Source organism: Malaya genurostris, chromosome 1 (assembly GCF_030247185.1).
Source record: "Malaya genurostris strain Urasoe2022 chromosome 1, Malgen_1.1, whole genome shotgun sequence".
Lineage (NCBI taxonomy): Eukaryota > Metazoa > Arthropoda > Insecta > Diptera > Culicidae > Malaya > Malaya genurostris.
In genome coordinates, this window is record NC_080570.1 from 130,141,859 (window position 1) to 130,168,245 (window position 26,387).

The 26,387-nt window shown below is 37.3% G+C and overlaps 1 protein-coding gene across 1 annotated transcript; it reads right to left on the reverse strand.

Annotated features, from left to right (window-relative positions):
• LOC131425774 (protein big brother) lies at positions 1–24,748 on the reverse strand. Its single transcript, XM_058587922.1, has 3 exons — positions 24,283–24,748; positions 8,433–8,663; positions 1–849 (listed from the first exon to the last, which is right to left on the reverse strand). The coding sequence occupies exons 1-3, from the start codon at positions 24,445–24,447 to the stop codon at positions 553–555; spliced, it is 693 nt and encodes a 230-aa protein (XP_058443905.1). The 5' UTR covers positions 24,448–24,748; the 3' UTR covers positions 1–552.
• Positions 24,749–26,387: the final 1,639 nt, after the last annotated feature.

Consider the following 26,387-nt stretch of genomic DNA (forward strand, 5'->3'; position numbering starts at 1 on the left):
TTTTATAATTATCATAACAAAAAGTGTAAAATTTATTCACGATTCTACTTAAAAACTAACGTCTGCCTTCATAATAAGACAGATGAAATCATAATAAAGTTGTTTTTTGGCTGTTCATCAGAGATGTGATTCATTCATAAAATAATATAAAAATTCTCACTTACTTTCAATTGAGTAGAATAAAAAATCTGACTTTGTGAGCTGATTGCTTAAACTGAAAGTGGGATTGCCACACTACTAAGCTGATAACAATATCGAAACAAAGGGCTATGCAAAATTTCGCATAATTTGTGCACGTGGCCGTACTTCAAATAATATTTACAGAAAACATAAAAAATGGTATACACGCTGTTTCGATTAGTAATTCATGATGGTTACAGAAATTCGACTTGCATATCAACTGTAAGCACTACGGTAGTTGCTTGTGATTTATAGTGATGCTTAGTAAACGGATAGTCAGTTTTTAAAACGTACACCTTTTTCTCATATAGCACAGACTCTATGGGAAGTGTTAAAATCACACAATTTGCACTTTGCCGGCGACAAGCCACCTTATCGCCTCCACATACCGGTCGCCCCGGTGCCAACGCCAACTCCGATGCCGGAACTGTTCCGGCGCATCTGTTCGAATTCGTCCTGTGTTGTACGTTGGTAGCTTCTCTGTTTATCCTCGAAATCTCGCAGGCGTTGATTGTAACGATCCAGTTGCTCTCGCAAAATAGCATCCTCTTGGGCAGCTCGTTTTTCGTCCAATTCCAAACAACCGATTCCATCGAGACGTTCCATATCTAGCCAGCCGCGGAATCGAACGCAAACGCCATTCATGATGAAGTGTGATTTGATGTGAACCTGCGAAAGGAAAGAAGGAATCAGCTGTTAGTCTTTTACTTAATCCAGCCGACGTGTTCTTGCTCGTCATTTAAATCATCGGGAAAGGGATCAATTTCGGAAGCCCTTCACGTTAATAGCTATCTGTTTGACAGTCTCGAAACATTTGTCATCTAGTTCTTAAACCCGAACCTCGCTGGTAGCTCTTTATCCCTCTTTTCCAAAGGCATTGAAAAACGATCAGTCGTGTGTACTTTTGTCATAACAACGATTTACTTACAACAGCAGCCCAGGAATTTCCCTCCACTCCCTGTCAGCCTTCCGCGCGCGGGTTGGCGTGGGTCGGCTGTCAAGTACGGAACGTATGTAGATCCCTGGGACCTCCACGGAAGCTGGCATGCAGTATACGTCAGCCAGCACCCTCTCAACTGATCTCGTGCCGTGCACGAGTTCGCTTCTATTTTCATGTTCCGCACGCAGCGTCACAAGCAGCAGCGGCCCATCGAGTGTGGCGACAGCAGCGGACGCTGCACTGATTGTAAATTGACCCAATTAGGGTGTAGTGAACGTTGGAACCGAACTCCACGTGAAACATTTCCAACTGCCTGTGCCATTGTAGAACAGCGTCGACCTTCGTCAAATCACTCTCCGCAACGCAATGCCGAACGAAGGAATGTGACCCGCCAACCCGGTAATTCGATACTTTTCAGCATCACTTGACTTGCCTTTGCCCTTGGTTGTTTGTTATGATCTTTTAACATGATCCCATGTAAAAGTTCTCGCCGTCCTGTCAAAAAATCGCGTCAGTTGCAAACAATGTCTTTGGGCTCTACTTAACTTATTATGTTGGAGAAAAAGATCAAGTGGTTCGCAGCTATACTTGAACGGATGGTTGAGCAGACCAATTAGAGGCACGCGATCGAATCGAAAAGTGCAGCCATTCCGATGCATTTGTTTCCTGTAGAACATTGCACTTCGTTGGCCGTCAGCTGGATGCGAGTGCATCGGACAAATTGGCGAAGGCGGCCACAAATGCGTAGCCTTCCCCCCAGAAGTAGAAACAGCAGCAGGAGGAAGCTGTCACAGACGCATCATCACTTCTGCCGTTGTTTTTTTTTTGTATTCCATTCTGGGTGCAATCATACCGAATAGCAAAACTCGAGTACCCAACAGTCGGTCGGTCGGTCGGTCGATCGGTCCGTCCGTGTTCCATCTGAATGAAAAGTTTAATTGCAGTGCCAAACAAGCTTCATGCTAACATGTCATTTGGTGTTATTGTTTGATGCTAAATGAGTGGAACTGAAGTGGAACCCCTTTTGAATATGCTCCGGTCTGAACGGTTCTTTTGTTCCCGGGTAATTGTTGGCTAATGGGAACGATAACATCGGGGCGCTTTCTGCTAGGTGGCAAAGTTGGTAACGGTTCAAGTCAGCGGTAATTTTTTCGTGATATTGTAATGATTTGCAAATAGATTTGCAGATTTTAAACAACTGTTTAGTAGTTAAATGGGTTAGGATGAAATTTTGATTTCTATGCTTCGTTAAAAATTTGTGGACAGCTAACTAGAGACCTAGACCCAATTCGTCGAGTCATCCAAATAAATGTAATGTTATGATTATACCGATATGATGCATTTAAGGAATATATTTAAAGTTCAACACTTCACCGGCGCGAAAATAAAAAGAAAATAGCGTGAGCACGAATGTTTTATCACGGCACGCTGCGTTAGATCCAATTAGCCTAAGGCAGAGAGCATGGTTGTTTTTGACAGTTCAATAGCTATTTTCAACCACTGGAAAAATAATTTAAAAAAGGCTAATTTCATATCTTTTATAAACATATTTTTCGACTTTTCATCCCAGAAAATTAAGTTCGCTTTCACATCTCATCCAAGTCAGTCGATAAAACAAAACCGCTTACGTTCGGGACGGAAGAAACCAAGTACAGTATCGTGTAGTGAACAATAGAACGATCTCGAAATGAGTGAACCAAACGAACAAAAGCCGCTATGAAAGAATACAATTATTGTTGACTTCAGGCAGTGCAAAATTCGACCTTCGATACGAGAACTTGACGGTTTGCATCTTGATATTAAACGTGTGCATTTACTACAATGCAACAAGACAAATAATGTTTTTTATTTTCATGCAGTTTTATAAAGAGTTAGATGCATGTCAATTCGCTAAAGACAATAACAATGTGCACTATGTGGAGCATGAAAACATCAAGTACCAGTAAATATGGAAGATAATGCTAAAGAAGTGCGTATGCATGGTCTACCCTTAAGCATCTGTGATCCTTATATTCGCAAAACTACGTTCCTGTATGGAGAGATTCTTTCCAACGAAAAAGAAAAGTGGAAGAACTTTTTCCCCGGTAATCTAAACGGTGTACGTTTGATACGCATGCACTTGAAGAAGGCTATACCTTCTTATGTGATTTTCGACCAAGATACTAGGGTTCCGTGCAAATCACTTGTTACCTATGACAATCAGATGGCCACATGTCAATATTGCCAAAGAGCTGTTCACTATTGTAAGGCATGTGAAAAACTGGACAAGAAGACATCTGCATCAAAGGACAACTGCGCTCTCTCTCTACAGCAGTACTACTTTCTTCTAGTGTGAAACGGCCATGTTAAGCTTAAGTGCATATGAGCCAAAATAAAAAAAAATCCATGAAAAAAAAATCACAGAAAATACCTCCATGACAAAATTAAATATTCACAATTATTGCAATCATTAGCAGTAGATTAGCATTTATTTTGTTCGGGTATTAAATTGTCACGCACATACGTATCATTATATTCATTTTGTAGGGTAATCTGCTCTCTATGTTTGTTAATAATATTTGGTAAATACTTCTCGAAACAATCATGGCTCTTTTACCGAAGCTTTTTTTTTCTTACCAGTTTGCCTCACCGTGGTAAATACGTGGGGAAAAATGGTAAATCAAATGTGCAGCAAAAACAACTGTTTGAGCTCAAATAAGTATGGAAAAGATGGAAGGTGACTCAATGATGAAATTCTTCACAAAAATTGAGCCTAATTAAGAAGATTTTTTCCCTTTTTTGCTTCGCCACTCTTCGCCTGATAATTCCGGAACCGGTTCTGACGAAACTTAGGAATTTCGTATGGGATCATTAGATCTATCATTTGAACATAAGTTTGTAACAATCGGTCGCGCCATCTCTGAGGAAAATGAGTAAGTTTTTTTGCCATTTAAATTTTTACACTAATCCTTAACCGGAAATCGAAATAGTCTGAAATTCTGGAATTTTCTATGGTATTTTAAGACCTTTCCCTTGAATCTAAGTTTATCTAAGCTAATCGGTCATCTCCGAGAAATTTCAGTGCACACATTTTCATTTTTATTGTACATATCACCCTGTAATTCCGGACCCGGGTCTAGGGTGTTTTTCTGAATCGAGAGGCGAATGACCGTAAAGCTACATCCTCTATAATCGAAATAAGAAAAAATGCCCCACCAAATAATGGAAATACAAACAATATTTGTAAACATACATAGAAATTTCACTAAATAGGGTAACGGCTCCCTATTTCATCTCACTAATCACTATAATTATTTAATATTTCTGCTTATTTCACCTTGCGGCACATTGGGGGTTGATTCACATTTGTTGGAAATCAAACTAGTATTTAAAAACCCCTTGAAAAGCACTTCTGATATTCGGCGAAATGACCCTGAACCCGGACAAATCACATGTTAAAATGGAAACCTTTTGTGCAGATATTTGATGAGATAATGAACACTGACAATCATTTATATCATAATTTTAAACCAATTTGAACTGATATTCAAAGGAGTTATGAAGTTATTGAAAAAAATTCCTCGTTGAATATTCTTGTGAGGGCCGCCCTCAATAGAAATTTAATTTTATTTGTAAAAACAGATACAACATATATAGACTTTTTATAAAAAAGCAACACAGATTTTCTATGAAATTATCTGGCATTTCTGTGCACAGCCCATGAAACGTACATACTTAACAGCGTTGTGTTGACATATCTCGGTTAATTTTTCAAAAGGGCGTATAAGCAAGTGAGAGTTTCTCTTTGTTTACTTTCACTTCTATTAATTACCAAGCGGTTTCCACGTTTATCACTCAACTCTTTGCATGAAATGATACCCGAAATAGAATAGTGATATCAAAGAAAATCTTTTTAATCACATCACAATAATCGAAAGAGAGAGTGATTAAAGAAAGACTGTCACTTGCTTATACGCCTTTTTGAAAAATTACCCGTGATATATCGGGATGAAACCAGTGCTATAAGATTCGACGCAATGGTTGTTCTATTAGCATTTAACACGCACTTTCTATTAATATTCAAGGCCGAAACACTTTTATTGAAATATAAATATCAATAATATAATTACACTAATGTCACGGATACCAAAAAAGTAATTGTTGATAGAAATTCAACGAGAAAAAATATTTTTTTTCACTGCATTATGAGAAAACTTGGCAACCTTTCGATACGAAATGAGATGAAAACAAAGCGCAATCAAGTGAATTAAGTGAAAATTTTCATCTCGTATTTTAAAAGACTTTTATTGCTTATCGGGTAATTTTAAAAGTCGTTAATCGTTGATTAAACAAGTGGAAAGTGAACATTACTCACTATAAAGTCATCCAACATTCAATAGTGGTTCAATTTCGTGAAATAGTGATCATGTTTTGGGACGAATTGATTAGTAAGTATTCAGAAACATGACGTTCTGTAAAACTTGAGACGGAAGGGTTTTTTTTAAACTATGAAGTGAGTTTATTAAAAATGGAGAAAAACGATCGCTGAAGGTTTTAAAGCCATTTTACCGAAGGTGAAAGTGTAACAAAAGCTTAAATAAACGCTTTAAAACATTTCACAGTTTGGTTCAGGTACGTTGAAAGATATGATTCATGTTCAAAGGTATTAGATGAAGAAATGAGATGGAAATAGGAGCTCAGATGAATAAGGAAGCCGTTATCCTACTTGTTTTGCCTTCTTAAATTAACTCAGAAAAATGACTTTTAGTGCATTTCATTGGAAAATGCAATACTGGTGAAAACAAAGCGCTAAAAAAAAACTATTGAATTCGTTATGGGCTGCGTTGACCTCATTTTTTAAGGTAACGATTTGCAACTTTCGTCAATCGTTCTTGGTGTCTAATATCACCTACTAAAGGGAAAGAAATTCCCGGGCCTTTCACAGAAAAGGCGTGAATAGTTTCGAACCGTGTATATTTTTGTTGATCCTCTAGATGAACTAATACCAAATTTCATGACAATCTATCCAGTAGTGTTTGAATAACAGCTGGTCGTGTCAGACGAGTTCTAGTTTTCATCATGCTATGAAATACAAAACGCACCAGCGCATCCATGCATAAAAGCAACGGCGAGATTGAATTATTTGCTATACGGATTGGTCAACCATATCCCGTATTCTCCAAATCTGGCCCCCAGCGACTATTGTCGACCGTAAAAATTACTCTAAATGGGCCTCAGAACTACTTCCATATGTAGCCATTATTAGTAGCCAGCCAAACAAACCGATTCAGGTTATCCTGGCTCCCGTTTTTTTTTCAATTAACGACGGGAGATAATAGCCATATGCTCAAAAATGGATCTTACTCACTTTTCATAGAGACTGCAGAATCGATATTCCCAAAGGTTCAAATGAAAGATTTTATGCTTCTACCAAAAATTAAGTACATTTCTCGGTTTAAAGTACGACGTCAAAATCTTATAAAGTCTTCAAAATTTGAATAAAAACTAGTAATATTAGTAATACCGCAGTATTATGCATGAGAATATGAGAAAGACATCATTACACCGCTAGGTGGATTAAAACAGGTTTTTACGAATAGTTTCTTCACAGAATATACATTTTAAAAATTATACAGTGTTTTAGAACAACAAAACTGAAATAATGAAACGAGAAAAGTCTCACACGTACAATTTAGAAATAAAATCAAATGAAACTGGAAAGAAAAGAAAAAATTGCACAAAAACCTGGAATTTCCAGAGTGGACGTGGAAATGTGCCGGAGAGAAATCAAGTACATGTTTGCCGACAAGTTCGTGGAAAAGACCATGATTTAGCAAGTGATAACATCTTGCATTTACATCGAAGGATCAGGTTCATCCGCAAGCACAGGGGTGGAGTCATATTTTGGCTTGATTTGGCCAGCTGCCACTAGTCCAAGGTGGTTTTGGATTAGTATGCTGCCAACAAGAACGATTTTACTCACAAGATAATGAATGCTTCGGATTGCCCAAAATTTCGACCGGCGTGGACAGAATGCAAAAGAAAATACTCAGATTCCGTTTCATCTGTGCTAGCGCCGATGGGCTCCATCAAGAGGATGATTTAAGATTTCGTTCGAACTGGACAAAAATGTAATCATCTAGTCAGCTTTTATTTTCAGATCTGAATAATTTGACAGTAGCTGAGCACAACAGTGTACTACGTAGTTTTACACTAAGCGGAACAGATATGTTGAAAAAAAAATCATTTGCATCTAGTTCCATAGTTATGTTTCTAACAATGTCTAAACTCTGAAAACAATCCCACTGCTCTTCCACCTTCCAAGTATTCCCCAAAATCGTTCGTGCCAATGCCTAAAAGATGCCGCTTAGCCGTATACCATCGACCAACGATGACTCACGCAAAGGAACCCCCAGTCGACGCCGGCGATCTTGGGCCGGCACAAGACAATAATGGATCCTCATTAGCATTTCAGATCGCTCGCCGAGAGCTGTGAACTCGTTGCGTTGCCGCGAAGTAAAATAAATGATTCATATTTCATTGATCACCAGTGGAGTCATTTCAGTCTGTTAGCGATCCCAAATCCTGTAACAATTCGACCACCGCACGAATAGTTTTTTCTTCTTCCTAGAACGTTCGCTTCCGGTCGGGTCACAAATTAGCATTTTTTGTCTGCTTTAAATAGTCTGCTCGTTCGAACACAGAAAATCGATTTACTACCCTATTTAATAGGAAAGGTTTCCTCAATTCCTGTAACAGGACCACCAGCACCCAGCACTGATTGTTATGCTTTCAATGCGCAAGTCCGTAAGTTTTTTATGCTCTGGACCCAACATGGCTTCCCGTCGAGTGCGCAGCTATTTATACGCATAGACGAGATTCGTACAAAACTCATCCCAGCAGATACCGAAGCAATCAGGGAATGATGTCCATCATGTGCTTCACACACAGGGGGTGGGTGCTTCACCCCCGACTGAATTTGTAAGAATGATGTCCGTTTCCTTGCACCGATTTGTCCCTTTTGAAACACATCGAAACACCCATGGGCCATAAATCATTCGAGCTTTTCGATGTTTGTCAGTTCTCTTTTTTCTATTTTCAGAACTGAAAATTTCAACAGTAACTTGAACAAACAAAAAAAATCCGCCCTAGCAAATCCAATTTGTTGCGCCGTTTTCAAACTCGCCCCCAATTATACGCGCCTAATTGAGTTGTCAATCTCAACAACGTCGTGAAGTAGGGTAACATGGAACAGTTTCGGCTGCAGCTGATTGATCGTAGACCTAGACCATGTTTGATTCACAATTATAGTCAGAAAATTGTCGGATCTTACCTTGCCATGTTCCTTATCGAAGTCGCACTCCTTCTCCAGTCCCAGATGAGCAGGATGGTGATGGTGGTGATGGTGCGGGTGATGGTACAGTCCATGGTTGGGATTGAACACTAGCTGCAGGTTGATACCGGTGGCGGCAAAGGAAATTTCAGTATGGCCCTCGCAGCATCCAGCCCGGAAGCGACCGCGCCTCTCTTCGATTGGACGATCGCGGAAACCGGTATATCGAACCTAGCGTAAAAGAAATAGAAGAAACGGATTTATTATTGCGCTTGGAAAGTCCGGGCTCGATAATAAAAACTGATACTGATGTGACAACACCGACGGGAATTCCATGCGCTGCGTCATACGGCAAGCGTCAAACTACCGCCGTTCCAATCGTTTACCATTTAGCGATAGGTCGATATCGAACGTGACGGGCTTAGCATTATTTAGTTTACCCATTGTCAACATTTAGCATACATGCTTCACACTCGAACTGAATTTGCATTTATCGCTGTATTATGAATATCTAGAGGTCAGTACCATTTAATTTGATTTGAGCAAAACGAAAATTGAATCATAACACAAACAAATAAAAGCAACTTCTAGTACTTTAAACAAAGGTGTAGTAATTAATGATTTCTATGTTAAAAGATGACCGCATTAAAAGACGAACTCGAAAGTATGAAAACTCTTACAACTGACTGTAACTTTTTTGTCGTTGGACAATAATTTACTTAATTTTGCACAGTGCCTCTTTGAAGTGTATTATTTACACGGAACCACAAAACAACATAATTTTAAGTACATTCCACTCAATTTGGGGTTTCCGTTCAATAACCTAATTTTAGATTTTAGGTTCTAGCAGACCCTGTCAGCTTGGAGCGATCTCAATCTTCAGTTCAGCAACGCCATCGCACGGCGTCTCATTAAACATGTCATGTCAATTGTATGGGTGCACAGCCCTGCTATTTTGGCGCGCACGAATTTGACATTTCTCTCCTCTACTTCTATGTATGAGATTCGATGCGGACTCACCTGAGGGCGACATGCTCGCAAAAAAGGATGTTGCCAATGATTTGTTCGGAAAATGTGAGAGCTGGATATCTTGTTAATATGATGTCTTTGGTTCTAGGTAGTTTTTTGTAAGGCACATGAAAAAAATACTTAAAGGTGATTTATATTTACTCTACAGTTGAAACGTGTTGACTCACTTTCAGGTTGATACGGGTAACTTTTTTTTTTTTTTTTTTTTTTTTAAATAACTATTTATTGGAATATGAGTTAAAATTAAATTATTAAGATTTAAATTGGGTGTTCAGCCACAAGTGGTGACTTTTCAGCCCTGTTATATATATATATATATATATATATATATATATATATATATATATATATATATATATATATATATATATATATATATATATATATATATATATATATATATATATATATATATATATATATATATATATATATATATATATATATGATTTGGTTATTACCATGAAGACATCATTTGCTTCCGCAATTCTGAGATTTTTGTGTAGGGAAAATTCTAAACCTACTTGTATTGTGTAATGGGGAAAAGGAACTTATATACTAACTTACTAACTAATACAGAGAGCGAATCGATTCAATTGAAGATTGCATCGATTTTTGTCGGAATTTGCTTATAATATTATGTGACATTACATCTAATGGTTCTATATTTGTGAGTCTGTGTAACTCATTTGTACTAAACCAGGGAGGACGCTTCAGAATCATTTTCAGAATTTTATTCTGAATCCTTTGAAGCGTTTTCTTCCTGGTGGAACAACAGCTTGACCAAATTGGTACCGCATAAAGCATGGCTGGTCTGAAAATTTGTTTATAAATTAACAATTTGTTTTTTAGACAGAGCTTAGAATTTCTGTTTATAAGAGGATATAAACATTTAATATATTTATTACACTTTGCCTGGATTCCTTCAATGTGATCCTTGAAAGTGAGTTTTTTGTCATACGTTAAACCTAAGTATTTAGCTTGATCAGACCATGTCAATTCCAAGCCATTCAATTTGAGAATGTGATTATTGTTTGGTTTAAGAAAAGAAGCTCTTGGCTTGTGAGGAAAGATAATTAATTGCGTTTTTGCTGCATTTGGTTTAATTTTCCATTTTGACAGATAATCACTGAAAATATTTAAACTTCTTTGTAGGCGACTGCAGATCACTCTTAGATTTCTACCTGTGGCTAACAGACTTGTGTCGTCACAGAATAGCGATTTCTGACAACCAACGGGTAGATTTGGAAGATCAGAAGTGAAAATATTATACAAGATTGGAGCTACACTCGAACCCTGCGGAACACCGGCTCGTACGGGTAGCAATTCAGATTTACAATTCTGATAGCTAACCTGAAGAGTACGATCAGTTAAATAATTTTGAATCATTTTGATCAAATAAATAGGAAACTGGAAATCAGACATTTTTGCTATTAAACCTTTGTGCCAAACACTGTCGAATGCTTTTTCTATGTCTAGAAGAGCAACTCCAGTGGATAACCCAGAAGATTTATTTGATTTTATCATGTTCGTTACTCTGACAAGTTGATGAGTAGTTGAATGTTCATGACGAAATCCAAACTGCTCTGGTAAAAAAATTGAATTCTCATTTATATGAGTCATCATTCTTAACAAGATAATTTTTTCAAAAAGTTTACTGATAGAAGAAAGTAAGCTAATTGGGCGATAACTTGATGTTTCTGCTGGGTTTTTATCAGGTTTTAGGATAGGAATTACTTTAGCGTTTTTCCATCTTTTTGGGAAGTAAGCTAATGAAAAACACTTGTTGAAAATTTTAACCAGGAGTCTCAAGGCAACATCGGGAAGATTTTTAATAAGAATATTAAAAATTCCATCATTACCAGGAGCCTTCATGTTTTTGAGTTTCCTAATAATTGATTTAATTTCATCAAAATTCGTCTCAATAATGTCATCGTGTGATAACACTTGGGTTGAAATATGATCATACTTCAGTGAGACTTCATTTTCAATAGGACTCACAACGTTTAAATTAAAATTGTGGACACTCTCGAACTGCTGAGCAAGTTTTTGAGCTTTTTCGCCATTTGTAAGAAGTATTTGATTTCCTTCCTTGAGAGCAGGAATAGGTTTCTGAGGTTTCTTAAGAACCTTAGAAAGTTTCCAGAAAGGTTTAGAATATGGTTTAATTTGTTCAACTTCTTTAGCGAAATTTTCATTTCGCAAAAGAGTAAATCTATGTTTAATTTCTTTTTGTAAATCCTTAACTATGTTTTTCATAGCAGGATCACGAGAACGTTGATATTGTCGTCGACGAACATTCTTCAACCGAATGAGCAGTTGAAGATTGTCATCGATGATAGGAGAATTTAATTTAGTTTGAGATTTGGGAACTGAAAGATTTCTAGCTTCGATAATATAATGATTCAAATTATCAATTGCTGTGTCGATACCCGCAGAATTTTCTAAAATAGTTTCATGATCCACATGATTTTCAATGTGAGATCTGTAATCCAACCAATTAGCTCTATGATAGTTGAAAATAGAACTAATTGGATTAATTATAGCTTCGTTGGAAAGTCTGAATGTTACAGGAAGATGATCTGAGTCAAAATCAGCATGAGTAATCGGTTCACTACAAATGTGACTTTGATCTGTTAGAACCAGATCAATTGTAGACGGGTTTTTCACGGAAGAGAAACAAGTAGGATTACTGGGATGAAGAACTGTAAAGTAACCAGCTGAGAGTTGATTATGAAGTATTTTACCATTATTGTTATTTTGCCTACAATTCCACTGGACATGCTTAGCATTTAAGTCCCCTATTACGAAAAATTTCGATCGATATTTTGTAAGTTTTTGCAAATCGCCTTTAAAGAAATTTAATTGTTCGCCGGTGCATTGGAATGGCAAATATGCTCCAGCGATGAAATAAATTCCATGAATGGTTTCAACTTCGATTCCCAAGCTTTCAATAACTTTAGTATTGAAAGAAGGTAAAATTCGATGTTTAATTTGCCGTTGGACAAAAATGGCAACTCCACCACCAATTCCAGTAAACCTGTCAAATCGATGAACCACATAATGTGGATTACTTTTCAATTTTACATTTGGTTTAAGAAAAGTTTCTGTCACAATGGCAATATGAATTTTGTGAACTTTGAGAAAATTATAAAATTCATCTTCACTCGATTTCAAAGATCGAGCATTCCAATTTAAAATATTCAAATAATTATTTAACATCACTGTTAAATTTTAAATTCATTATAATATTATTTGCAAATTTCCATCCGATTTGAAATGCTTCAAAAAGTGATGAAGTCGAATTCATTTGGATGATCATTTGAAAAAGTTGATCTTGTAGGTAGATCATTTTATTTTCAGTTATATCGCCTAAATCGACTTCATTTAAAGAAGCGAATGGCATTGAAGGAATATTTGTAGGTAGACTGCCATTAGAAGAAGATGATTTGGCCGGTCTACCTATTAATAAATTGTTTTCGTTAGAAGAAGAACTGCAAGGCGGTCCTGTGTTTTGATTATTTACATTAGAAGAAATAGGAGATAGATTTCTACCTAATATACCAGCATAACTGACATTAGAAGAAGATGATGACGAGGTCGATCTACCTGTCAATAAATTGTTTTCGTTAGAAGACGAATTGGCAGGTGCCTTAGAAGAATTTTCAGGTATGTTCTGTAAATTTAAGGTCGTTGATTTGACTTGTTGTCTAAGCGAACGAGCGTTTAAAATTTTTTCCCTGACAGGACATTTCAAATAATTGGATTTATGATTTCCATTGCAATTTGAACATGAAAATTTATCAGTGGTTTCATTCATTGGACAAACGTCTTTCGAATGCGATTTACCACAATTCAAACACCGTATATCCATATGACAATTTTTGGTTCCATGACCGAAGCCTTGGCAACGACGACATTGCGTTAAGTTTGCAATACGATTATGCCGTTTATAATGTTCCCAATGAATTTTAATGTGGGAAACGAAACGTACTTTTTCTAAAGTTTTCAAATTGTTTACATCACTTCGATTGAAGTGTATTAGGTAAAGTTCATGGGAAATTCCAGAGCGTGGTTTAGAAGTACCATTCGCTCTTTTTTCATAAGTATTACTTGGGAAGGGGCAAAACCAAGCAATTCTTTTAGTTCATTTTTAATTTCATCAATACTTTGATCATTTGATAATCCTTTCAAGACAGCCTTGAAGGGTCTGTCTGATTTTATATCATATGAATAAAATTTATGAAGTTTTTCGGACAAATATCGAATAAGACTTTCGTAATCTTCCAATCCATCCACCAAGACTCGACATTCTCCTCTTCGTCCGATTTGAAATGAGACTTTTACTTCCGGGAGAAAAGTAGAAAGCTCAGTACGGAATGCTTTGAAATCGGAAATCATCACCGTCACTGGTGGCATAGATTGATGTTTCTTCCCAGAACGACAAGCGTCCATTTTGGGAATTTTTGAAGAATTTTCTTCTATGTCGCTACAATCGGATTCAGGAAGAATCTCGTAAATATTGTTAGACGGCATAGGATCAACGGAAGGGAAATCCGTCCGTTGTCTTTTATTTTTACATTCAGATTCTATAAGATCGTGAATGTTATTAGAAAAATGTTGAATAACGGATTGTGATTTATTCCGTATTGAATTATTTTTAGCCTTAGGCTTGTTGCCTTTCCGGTTGGACGCAGGCATTTTTGAAATTAATGAAATTTTAAATTAAATTAACTAGGCTAAATTAGTCTTCGATTAGACTCCTAGCTAGCCTTAAAAAAGGCTGATTAATTTCTTAGTCACTCTAATATCACTCTTTGTATCACTTAGTCACTCTAATATCACTCTTTGTATCACTTAGTCACTTAGTTAGTGATTCAGGTAGCCTTGAAAAAGACTGAAGCCTTGAATCAATGAAACTCTAGGTAGCCAGAAAAAAATTCCAGGAGCCAAGAGCTATACGCGTGCGGTGCGAACGACTGTTCAACACCGACGATACGGGTAACTTAATTTTAGCTTATTGAACGAAACTCTCATTGTTGGGTGGTTTTGCTCTTTGTATTTTGACAATAATTAAATGAGCGAATGAAAGGAAAGATTCAAAAACAAAATTAAGTCAAAAGAAGTTAAATTATAGGTACTTTTTATTTTCCGTACACTGATAAAAGTACACACGACAGACTCATGTGAAGTAAAATTTCAATTTGATGTTCTTTCCCAATACAAACATTTTCCAAGCTATTTCAGCATGTAGTTCATGTGAAAATTCACTTAAATACTAGTTTCATTGCCTCTACGCTCAGCCAAGATACGTTTTCCATTGAATGTATTTAACCCATATTCTACATGTGTTTGAAACATCTTTCTCAAATAGAAGTTTGTATGCGACGTATTTATATTAAAAACAATAGATTCGAAAAATCGTGATTCAATGGATATCTATATTTAAAAGAAAGAGACATTCCTACGGAATTCATTTAGAATTTTGGCGTCATTAGCATCTCTTATCATTTTGAAGTGACTGTCAAATGAATGTATCATGAATTCCATTCAAAATTCATAGTTTTTAGGGAAGACCGGGGCTGTTTGGCCGAGTGGCTTTTCTGAAAAGGCTATTATGCGCAGTGGTGACATCTATAGTGACGTTGGTGGAGTATTAGGTCACGTACCGACGCAATTTCAGGTGTTTCTGTGCTGTCGTGTGTACAGACACACGTTTTTTCTTTTTTCGGCGATGGTGAGTTTCTGTTTTGTACCTCCGATTTCTAAAAACAAGGTATACATTGGAAAGGGGCTTCAAAACTGTACAAAATGGCATATCGGTTTCCAGTGTAGCCTTACTTTTATTTTTGTTAATCGTGATTGTTCTCGAAAACATTAAATCAGGGCAGGTTGGCCGAGTTGTGATCTTAGCTAAAAGCAAAGTGTACTTCGATATTCGTGAAATGTTATCTTGTTTTTGGGCGGAATTGGATATTATGATAATATTGATGACTATTAGGAAAACTACATATACAGGGGCAATAAATATTAAAAATAAATTAAAATTTTTAACAAATAGAAATAAAGAAATTGCTGATAGAAAAGACGATGCCAATATTTAATGAATTAAATGTCACCACAGTTTTTAGCATTAGGAGTTTCTGGCGGGATTTGTCGCAGATTGGCCCAACCCCGACCGAGACTCGTCCATCAGTATAAAATCTACTGTAGATGTAGGCCCTCCTGAAGAGCCGTCAGACTTCTTCCAAAGACTTCATATTAACAAGATATCCAGCTCTCACATTTCCAGACCAAATAATTGGCTACATCCTTTATTGCGAGTATGGCGCCCTCAGGCGAGTCCGCATCGAATCTCGCACATAGAAGAAGGGGATATAAATGTCAAACTTGTGCGCGCCAAAATAGCAGCACTGCGCACCCATAAAATTGATATGATAGTTTGACTGTGATGCCGTGCGATGGCGTTGCTGAACTGTAGAAATCAATCGCTCCAAGCTGACAGGGTCTGCTTCTTCCTAAGGCGAGTGATTGGGAGGAGCGTTAAAATTCCCAATAAAATCAACATTAGAAGAGGAGAAAAATAAAACCAAACATAAGCGCGTACGCTGCTGCAGTAAAAGGTTCACTAAACTACCGGAACGAAGTCCAAAATAGTTTAAAAAAAAGACTAAAAACCACGTTCCTACATAAAAAAAATGGCGCATGCTAACTTACTTTCACTAATAAACGATTTCTATTGATGCACTTGATGTGTTTCACATATTTTTTTCAAGCTAGACCAATCTACCCCGGCTCTGGGGTTGGTTGGTCGTTTATTTTCTCCGCATTTGTTGGTTAATAACTATTTTCAGGAATGGAAAAAATGCACATTTGCTCAAAAGATCTAACCAGAAGTAGTACAGGAATTCCGAAAGAAAAACTCGGTCAATCAGCCCCGGTCTCCCATACACTTTTTTTACAATATAAATGGAATTTATTCGAATTTCACGTGTTTTACATATACATATAGTTTATAGGTGCCAATTTTTATCAGTGTAGTTATGTGTATTATTGCGTATGCTAGTAAGTCGAGTGGATATCTGAAAAACAATTGTCACTTCCGGTGAAACTCTCAACGGGTGAGCACGTTGCATCGTGTTAGTCCGGGGAAAATTCGAGTATTTCGCAAGAAAGAAAGGATTTTCAGCCGTACTTTGACGATTCGACGCAGCCACACAGCGAGATTTTCGCTTTAAACGAAATTAACGAAAATTTAAACGCTTTAAACGATTTAAACGAAAATTAACTGGCAATATAGCCTTAGTTGCTGTGCCATCAATTCGGCGTCATCTCAAGTGAGGTGACGCCAACCAGAAAGGAAGAAGAAGAAGAAAAACAATTGTACACTCACATGGAAAATCCGGAACTGTACAATCGTACTTTGGGGAAATTCTGCTAATAACCTTTTTAGTACTCTACGATTGAATCCGAAATCGTAGAGTACTAAAAAGGTTCAATGTTCTATATATTAGCAGAAATGTAACTGACAGTATCGTTCAAAGCTGGAGTGATTCAATATCTGGACACCCTGTTTATTTTACTGTAGTGTTTCTAATTCCTAGTTATCGGAACTGGAATGTTTTGACGGGAGTCATTTCACCGAAATCCATTTCTCCGAAAGTCGTTTTGCCGGAAAGGTCATTTCAACGAAAGGGGTTATTTCGCCGAAAGTGTCATTTCGCCGAAAGGGTCATTTTGCCGAAAGGCGAAACGGCTTTCGACGAAATGGCTTTCGGTGAAATGACCCTGATCCGTTATGACAGCTATTTCAGTGCTAAAAATATATCTCTCAATCCATTTTGTTTCAAACAAGTTTTGCTTTATGGAAGCTGCGCACCGCAATTTAATTTCAGGGACACTAATGGAACTAATAATCGAAAGCTGTGTTTGAAGGTGCTTAAAATTATGATAAACCCAGGCTGAAATAGAATATCGTCTAAAAGTTCAATATCAGCCAAAACACCTATGAAAAATTAGTCTGCGAGAAGGATTTCGCACCAGGCGACAAATGTAACAAGAAGTTTTTGAAACCGGATGCCGTCGTCGACAAAGCGTACTACATGGTATAATTTCAAATCATTGGCATATACTAATCTGCAGTCAACACCGAGCAGCGAAACAGCTCATATTGCTACCTTGAAGCAACTCCTGATAAATTTGAGAACGGAGATGATACACAGGAGGCGAGCTTGATTCGCAGAACTTTATTACATCAGTCAATAAACTTTTGTGTTGCGCCCAGATGTTGTTTCTAGCAAGTTTTAAATCGTTCTGGCCGATAAATGCACAAGAAAGCTTATGATTTGGCCAGGTATTTGAAGCTACAGACAAAAATTCCAGGTTTTCGTGACAAGCAACAACTCACTCAACTGCCTTCAATTTCCCTCAATTGAATATTATTGAGCAATTGTCAAACAAAAACAAAAGATGAATGTAAAAGATACACAGAGATGAAGATATATTGGAATAAAATAACCGTTTAGAATAACCAACAGCTTTTCAAATATTTGATCAGTGGCCTTCGAATGAAAGTTCGAGATTTCATCAAAACCAACTCGGGATATATTTCTTCGTTTAAAGTGTAATAAATGACCTTTATTTTGAGTACCTAACGGTTTCTGAATTACCGCAGTTTCTAGATAAATCCGTGTTTTTGCTTTTATTTATTGAATGGTTGACAATTTAGAAAGGCAGAGTAAAGGGTTAGGGGTGGTGATTCGGGAACTCAGAAAGACTGGGAAGAAAGTTTTGGAAGCAGATGAAATGCTTAAAATATGGATGAAAAAGTGAGAAAATAAGTTCTTATGAATGGCGTCAAGTGCTATTGAATTTCAAAAGTCGGTTTCAGAAGCTTAGTAAATACTGATCAGAATGATCTAAAATTGAGTTCAATCAATTGATTACATCGAAATGACTGAATCGATTTTTAAAACTTAGATAACCTGAGAGATCTCGTGGTCCGATTGCTATTGAATATTATCCATATCTGATGTTCAGCCAAAATCTGATGGGTTGATGAGCGAGAAAAATTGCACTTAAAGTAATAAAAAATGAATTCTTATTTTTCTGACGCTTCAACACGATATTTAAAAATGAATCTCATTTTGACTGCGCTTGTTTTATGTTTCAAAATTAGAGAAAATCAATTCAAAAAGCTACCACGTTACTAAGCTTCCGATGCGTTAAGAACGATAAATCTTATCATGACTAGCAAAAGGGTGACTTGAAGTTTCAGAAAGTAAAATCCAATCCTATTATGCAAAGTTATAGCGTAATCGGATAGACATGCGGTTCTTAACTGTTTACTTTGAAGTTGATTATGGGGGAAAATAAAGCTGATTTCGAGCTGATCTTACTTGATACCACTGAGTTGGATGTGAAACATGGTGAACAAGAATATTCATTTGAAACAAACAAGCAACTGCTGAACACCTACAAGTGAACTATTTTAAAAATATGGCGAACGTACCATACTTAATGTTATTGACTTACAGATGGCAAATTAAACTTTTCAGGTGTTAGGAGCTATTTTTTTTTGCTATGAGCATCTGAATCGTTGACATATTGATGTGAAAATTAGAACCGTTTGCCTTATCGTTTAAGCCAAAGCAATGAACAAAGATAGCAGATATCACCACAATTAACAGGATTGCCATTCAGACCGAGTCTGGTTGGAGCGAAATTTAGCAACGCTATCGCACGGTATCATATTTAGCATATTATGTAAATTGTGCCAATCGCTTGTGAGAATGCAGTGCTGTTATTTTCGTGCGCACAAATTAGCCAATATTCCCTCATTATTTTATAAACGAGTTCCGATGGGACGTCATACAGATCAAAAAGATCCAGGTGGGTAAAGTAATTGAAATTTTACATTAAAAAAGTTTAATGTGTATTGTATCTCGACGAAACTACAGTGCATGCGCGAAAAAGTTTTGCATTAGTACTTCAAGAATCGCATCGCGCCTTCGGAAAAAATAAGTTGGCTATCGCGAGTTCCACGGTGTCATAAAACGGTTTGAAGAACGTCGATCGGAAGTGATGATCCGAAAAAAAAGCGATTGGGTAAACGAGCGATTTGTACTTGCAGAAAAAAGCAGAGCTTGCGATAACTACCATGAATAGACAGGTCTATTTGGGTGCGTATTTTCAAAAGCGGCTTCTCCTTCTCTTGAAGGCTCACGACGGCCCGACGATCTTCTGACCGAATTTGGCATCATGCTACTACGCGAAGGACGAGCTAGAGTGGTATAAAGCAAACGATATCGATTTTGTATTCGTAAAGTAGTGGAGAATGCATAAGAAATAAAGAAAGTATGGGTTATAGCAACGAAACGATCACAACCTACTATGTGAGTAGCTTTAGTTGATGGTTCAGAAGCCTAGACCGACGACACGACCTGCCACTCGTCTATAAAAACTGTATCGCAAATTTAACTACCCCCCAGTAACTGGTAATGTCAAATCGAAAACGCTAGTGCAAATACTTAAACTGGCAGCACAAGTTAATATATTATTGATTTTGAATAACAATTACCATGGCTTTGGTTATTGCATATTGAAGGTTAGATGATAAACAAAATAAACTGCGGATCGGTTATTTAATTACGGAAAATTTTAATGGATTTACCGACTGTGACGAATAGAAGATCCTCTTCTCACGATAAGTAAAAGCTGCGAGGGATGCAGCCAGGAAGCGAAATGCGAATGAAATCAGTTGTTTTAGATTGTTACTATATCAGTTATTAAAGTTTTTTATAAAGCGGTTTCTACTATTTGCCAAAGAGAAGTAAGTATTTCATACCTCAATTTTTCTTTTCCAATAACTGAAATTCGTTGCGGCCATGTCTAACATTTCGACCGTAGTGGACATTATTACGCATAACCCACTGCTGAGTTGTAACAGTTGTGTTATGACAGCTCGGCGCAAACCGATAAGAAAGACATGGATATGACCTACAACGAGCTGAGCGTGGCCAGGCGACAGCGGATTGCGCTGCGGTTCCTACATAATGTTCGACAAAATGATTTCTCTGTTTGGAAAGATTTATCCAGTAATCCTCGAGTGGTGACCAACAAGGTGAAATACTACGCAATCAGCCGACACGAGGCGATTCTAACACCGGTATTTCACGCCAAAAATCAACAACCCAGAAGATGGGGTTTCTTGTACTGGGCTAACAGTTCAAGTGTATTGATGAATAGCTGGAAGCAGTTAATTCGTCGGGAAACGATAAAACGACCGGTCTGGTTCATTGACCATAGGAAGTGTCTATCATCCATTTCAATTGGAACGGATCGCTGAATGAGTCCTCCCGCTAGGATGAATTGAGTTGTATTCGGAATACCGCCAGCGAGACTACTCTTATGGTAATAGTTTCAATACATCAACGAGAGCGAGAAATACTGCATCTTAGCCAGTTTTCCGTTATCGGAGGAAATTTTTGTTTTTGGTCAGTGAACTAGAGAATTGTCTTCGATAGAGGAATCTACAGAAAAAGTCTTGTGTGCAGGGTTACATCTATATATAGATAAAACTACGGAAGAGTGGCAAATAATATTGGGCGCAGAAAGTTGGGTGAGCATTGGCCATGAATCTCAACATCACGCGAACAATTATGTATATCTCTATACGATTACTTTTGTTATATTAGAAATAAATGCATATTTATGATGTTCAAAGGTTGTTTCATTTCATTCGAGTTCAATCCAATGCAGTTCTGCTTCGTTATCAAAACAATCCGTCGTTTGTATAAAATTTAACACTAATGGAACGACGATTCCACTGCTTCCTCAAAATGTTTGTTTATTTATGTTGGGGCTCCTTGGTAACTAGTTCGTAGCAACTTAAACAGTGTTGCTCGAAGATTATTTTTATCATTAACAAGGGGTCTCCATATTTTGGTAACTGGCTGTAAATCATTAACGGACAATATTAATGCTGATTTTCTTTCGGAGTGCCTGGTCGTGTCGTCGCCTAGACAATGCTTACAGAGATGTTAGATTTTGCAACAATAATCTGCATATGCTCTAGTCAGGAAGTCCTGTACATTAAGAATCGACTACAAGGTCTGACGAGCTGAAAGGTCAAGTTTCAAGTTAGAATGCAATATATTTTACACGTGCAAGGTGTTTTAATACGTAACCAATTTGATTAAATATAATATAAAAGTGATTTTTTTGTCCTGAAAAATAACCGTAACAATTTCGTATTTTGTATAATCTTCTATCTTTTATCAAAACACAACACATTTGCATATTTCGTTTTAAATACTGCCCTTCCCAACAGAAAAAATATGGAAAGGTATAAGTCTCCAAATAATCAGGGAACGTGCCACCTGATCCATTTTGTCTTTATCATATAGAAATGCTATGTAATCACTGTGAAATTTTTGAACCGAGTACCGAGTACCGTGTCACGTACCATTCGACTCAGATCTTCTAGTACGCAAAATGTCTGTGTATCTGTGTCTGTGTGTGTAACAAAAATGTGCACTCGATTTCCTCGGAGATGGCTGGACTGATTTTCACCAACTTAGATTGAAATGAAAGGTCTCTTGGTTCCTATTGAATTTTACCCAGATCGAAATTCCGATTCGGGAGTAACGAGGTAAAATGTGCTTGAAAAAATGAAAAAAATGCGCACGATTTTCTCAGAGACCGCTTATCCAATTTTCACCGGCTTATGTTCAAATGAAAGGTCTTAAGATGTCATATAACGCTGTCGAATTTCATATTCTGAACAAAATTCAATTAACGAAAAATGACGTTACAGATGTTACTTGAATGTAGCAGCACTTCCATCAGACTTGGAAAGAATTTATGTCAAAAAGTAAATCACTGATAAACACGAGAAACGTGCCATACTCTGACTACCGATCTTAGAATACCATATGTTGACAGGCGCTTTACAGTCCTTTTTTCAAATTAACTTACAATAGCTCGATAGTGAAAATTGATAAGTCAGGATGGTTGGATGTGTTTATAGAAAGTTTTCCTACAAGATGTATATTACAAATGCAAGTAATCTACAAACACTATCGCTTTTATCTTTGTACGCGTGAAATACAATCGTAAGCAAACAAGTTTCCGGTGACGATTGATAGACTTCTGCAGCACACATGGTACTGAAAAGCAGATATGAATTCATTTTACACAAATTCAATGCTCGCCTTGAATTTCTGTTATCAGCAACTGCCAGTCGAGGAAAAAACTTAATATATCTATCAATAGAGACCAAAGACCCAATCGCCAATAAGTTCTTCATAAAAGTCATTATTCCTGTGGGTTTTTTTAATCACAAAACTTGCTTGTTTTGAAATTATTTACATCTCAGTATCCTTTGGAATAGACGTTACTTAAAAAAGACTACTACCTTTTAATATCGGACACTTGATGAAGAAGCGACTTGTTTATATCAGTATGATATTTACATGCTTAAGAGTAAATCTAAAATTTCAATTTCATTTAAGAAAAATAATCTTGATAATCCTATACATGTCTCTAATCTCAAATACACGTAACCATTTATGAAACAAGTACGGTTTTTATGTATTAAGGTTTTGACTAAGGGGCTGTCCATAAAAGACGTCACGCCGCAAGGGGGAGGGGGGTGTTTCATAAAACGTGACCTTTTGTGACAGGGGGGAGGGGGGGAGGTTTTTGGAATGTGACGTCCAATATTTTCAATGAGCACATTTTTGTAATACCTAATTATATTACTGCTTTGCCCTATTTCCTGAAAAAAATCTCCACAATAAACGTTTACATTCTATAGGAAAAAAAATGATGTAAAAGCTTCTTCTTGTAAATTCGGAAATGAATGGTGCAGGAAATCATTTCTGTTGTGATCAGCAAAAGTGCGCGGAGGAGCGAGTAAATTAGCGAAATTAATAAATTTTGCCTAATATGAGTAAAAAAGAAAAAGATGCCTTCAAACGGTTTAACTTAAGTCATGCACTGACAATTTTTTCAGTAATTTGATTTTCTAGCATTGATAATAGTATATCATAAGAATTTCTCTTATCTGATTCTGATGCAGTTTATTCAATTGGACTCCATTTGAAAAAGGGCGGAAGATCAACGATTTCAGGCGTAGATCATGTCATGTCTTATCTTGATCATATGTGATTTTCCTCCACCAACATCAAAGTTTATCGAATCATCCAATGATTGAACTTACATAAATCAAGAATCATTTTAGCTCAAAATCACTACCCATTGTGTGACGGAAGATCAGTACCGATATTGATCGATGTGATTTAAAATTCATTGATCAACTGATCATAAAAAGATTCTTCGGCAGTGATCTCGTTTTGATGAGGTTTTATTCTTTATTTTCTCAGCAATGTATGCTACATTAGGGAAATATTATTCTTTACCTAAAACAATAATATATCTGTGTACCCCTAGGAGGAATAAAACAGATGATTTAAATGTTTCATCAATTCCAACCAAATACTTTTGCTAATTTATATGATTGATATTAATAAAATAATTTTGATGATTTTGTAGTTTTAGGGATATTTTTTAATCTAATGACAGCATGTAATAAATCGATTTTTCCCTCATATTTGTATGGTTTGTCATTCATATTGAGAATGTATTGAGATGAATTTTATTTATTTTGAATTCGCGACATGTGACATAGGGGGGGTGGGGGGTCTTAGCTTCTATGACAATTTGTGACAAAGGGGGGAGGGGGAGTCAAAAATCATCAAAAAAAGCGTGACGTCTTTTATGGACAGCCCCTAATTAATAACTACAACATTATACTCACTTCACTATCCCGGCTAAGCTTCTTAAACAAATCGTCGCTCTCGAATTTATTCTTCTGATCCGGAACAACACGGGGCATTTTGAAGATGAACCGTGGCTTCGGCTGCTCGTATAATCCAATCGTGTCAAAGGGAATCATACCCAGGGCGGCTGGATCGTTCATCATTTTGGTAGATTTTTTTGTTGTAGTTAAATAGAATTCCTTAACACAAATTCACTTCAATAGCAGACAGATAAGTCTACTTAGGTTACAACAACTGCTGCCAAGCACTTGAGCTACAACGCGGGTCAATTGTCAATAGCACTCACTCATCCACACACCCCCACGAGTCTAGACAGAGTCGTATACGAATGTAAACTTCGGTGTTATGTCACTAGTAAATTTTCCCGACGACACAATCGAGCTCGAACTCTAATCGCAGTAGGCGAACAGCTCGAAATAAACCCGTCACGAACCAGCGCTGAACGAAGACTGATGACGAAAGCGCTGTCGAATAACTGGAATCCCTTTCCACCAATGATAGGTTATATGCTTCTGGCTGCTACCTATGTATATAAGAACGGGAGGATGAGAGACTCCACCCAGCGTTGCTGTATGTGTTCGTGCTCGAATTGAACAAGGGAATCGCAGTGTGTTCGATTGCGTAGGTAAACAACACGGCCACGCCCATTCTGGGGTGGTAAACATATACGGCTCGGTTGTATGGGTTTGAGAATTGCTTTGGATTGGAATGACATTCTGCAAGGATTCGATTCTATCCTGTTTTGAGAAAAAGACTATAAAAAGGTTTTGTGATGTGCGGCATACGGAGAGGAAACGAAAATCCGCTTATAATGCGATTGAAGCGTAAAACAGGTTTGCTACTTGTAGAAATTTATATGGTACATATATTACAGACTAGAAACATGATTTTGATCTCGGCCAAAAAAGATACTGAAAAAACACGACAAAGCATTATTCAGCCGAAAATGTCGGTAAATTCGGCGTTTTTCTAGCAGGACCGTGCGCAGTATTTCGTTTCGGGAGGGGCCCACAGATATGAAATAACGCATCTATCAGGAATCAGAACAAATTGGCTCAAATGGCACGTTCCCCTTGATATTTGGAGATTTGTGCCTTGCCATCAATTTGTTTTTAGCATCATTTTCCCGATATATAAGAGGGAAGGATTGAAAGGAAATGGTAAGGGTTGGACTAGGAGGATGGGAAAAATTGACGACACAAAAACACATAAAAGCAGAAGTAAATTCTGAACCTCTACGAGGTCCCGAACAGTCTGCTCTTAATAAAACCTCCAACCCCCGAGAGGATTTGAAGATCTTACAAAAGCGACACCATTCTGCACTCCCGGAAGAATGCAGAACGATTCGCAGTATGTACGAGCAGAAGTAAATTCGGCACCCCCTAAAGGATGCCAAACAATCTGCTAAACCCTATTTAAGGTGAATACAGAAGGGATTCATTCACTCCAGGAAGAACGATGAACCCTTCTGACTATAGCTCCTTACCACATTGGGTAAGAAACGAGAGAATATCCTTCAATTTTAGCTCCGCATACACAGACTCAACCATGTATGGAGAACCAAAAACCCGGATACGTAGCTGCGTCAATGCGGGACAGTTACATATCAGATGATATGAAGTACCATAATCGCATTCACACAAATCACACGAATAATACTCAGCACGTTGAATAGTAGCCATGTGATAATTGAGTTTGCAATGTCCAGTCAGAGCTCTGACCAGAATACTGCAATGATGCTTGGAGAAATGCAGTAGACACTTTGACATTTTCAGATTTAAATCTGGTAGAAATGCTTTTGTCTGAGCGCAAGTTTGCAAGCTGCGCCAGTAGCTGGCATGTTTGGATACAGCCCAAGAACGAATCTTGTGCTTTATCCAACTAGTTGAAAGTGGTAAAGCTGGTTCAGGACCAACGAAATCATTCGTTGCACCAGCTCTAGCCAACTCATCAGCCCATTCATTTCCAGTAATACCAGAATGGCCGGGTACCCATAAGAAGTAAACAGCATTTGAAATGCTGAGGTCTTCAATTTGAGTTCGACATGCGATCACTAGATTCGACCGTGAGTCATTCGAACTGA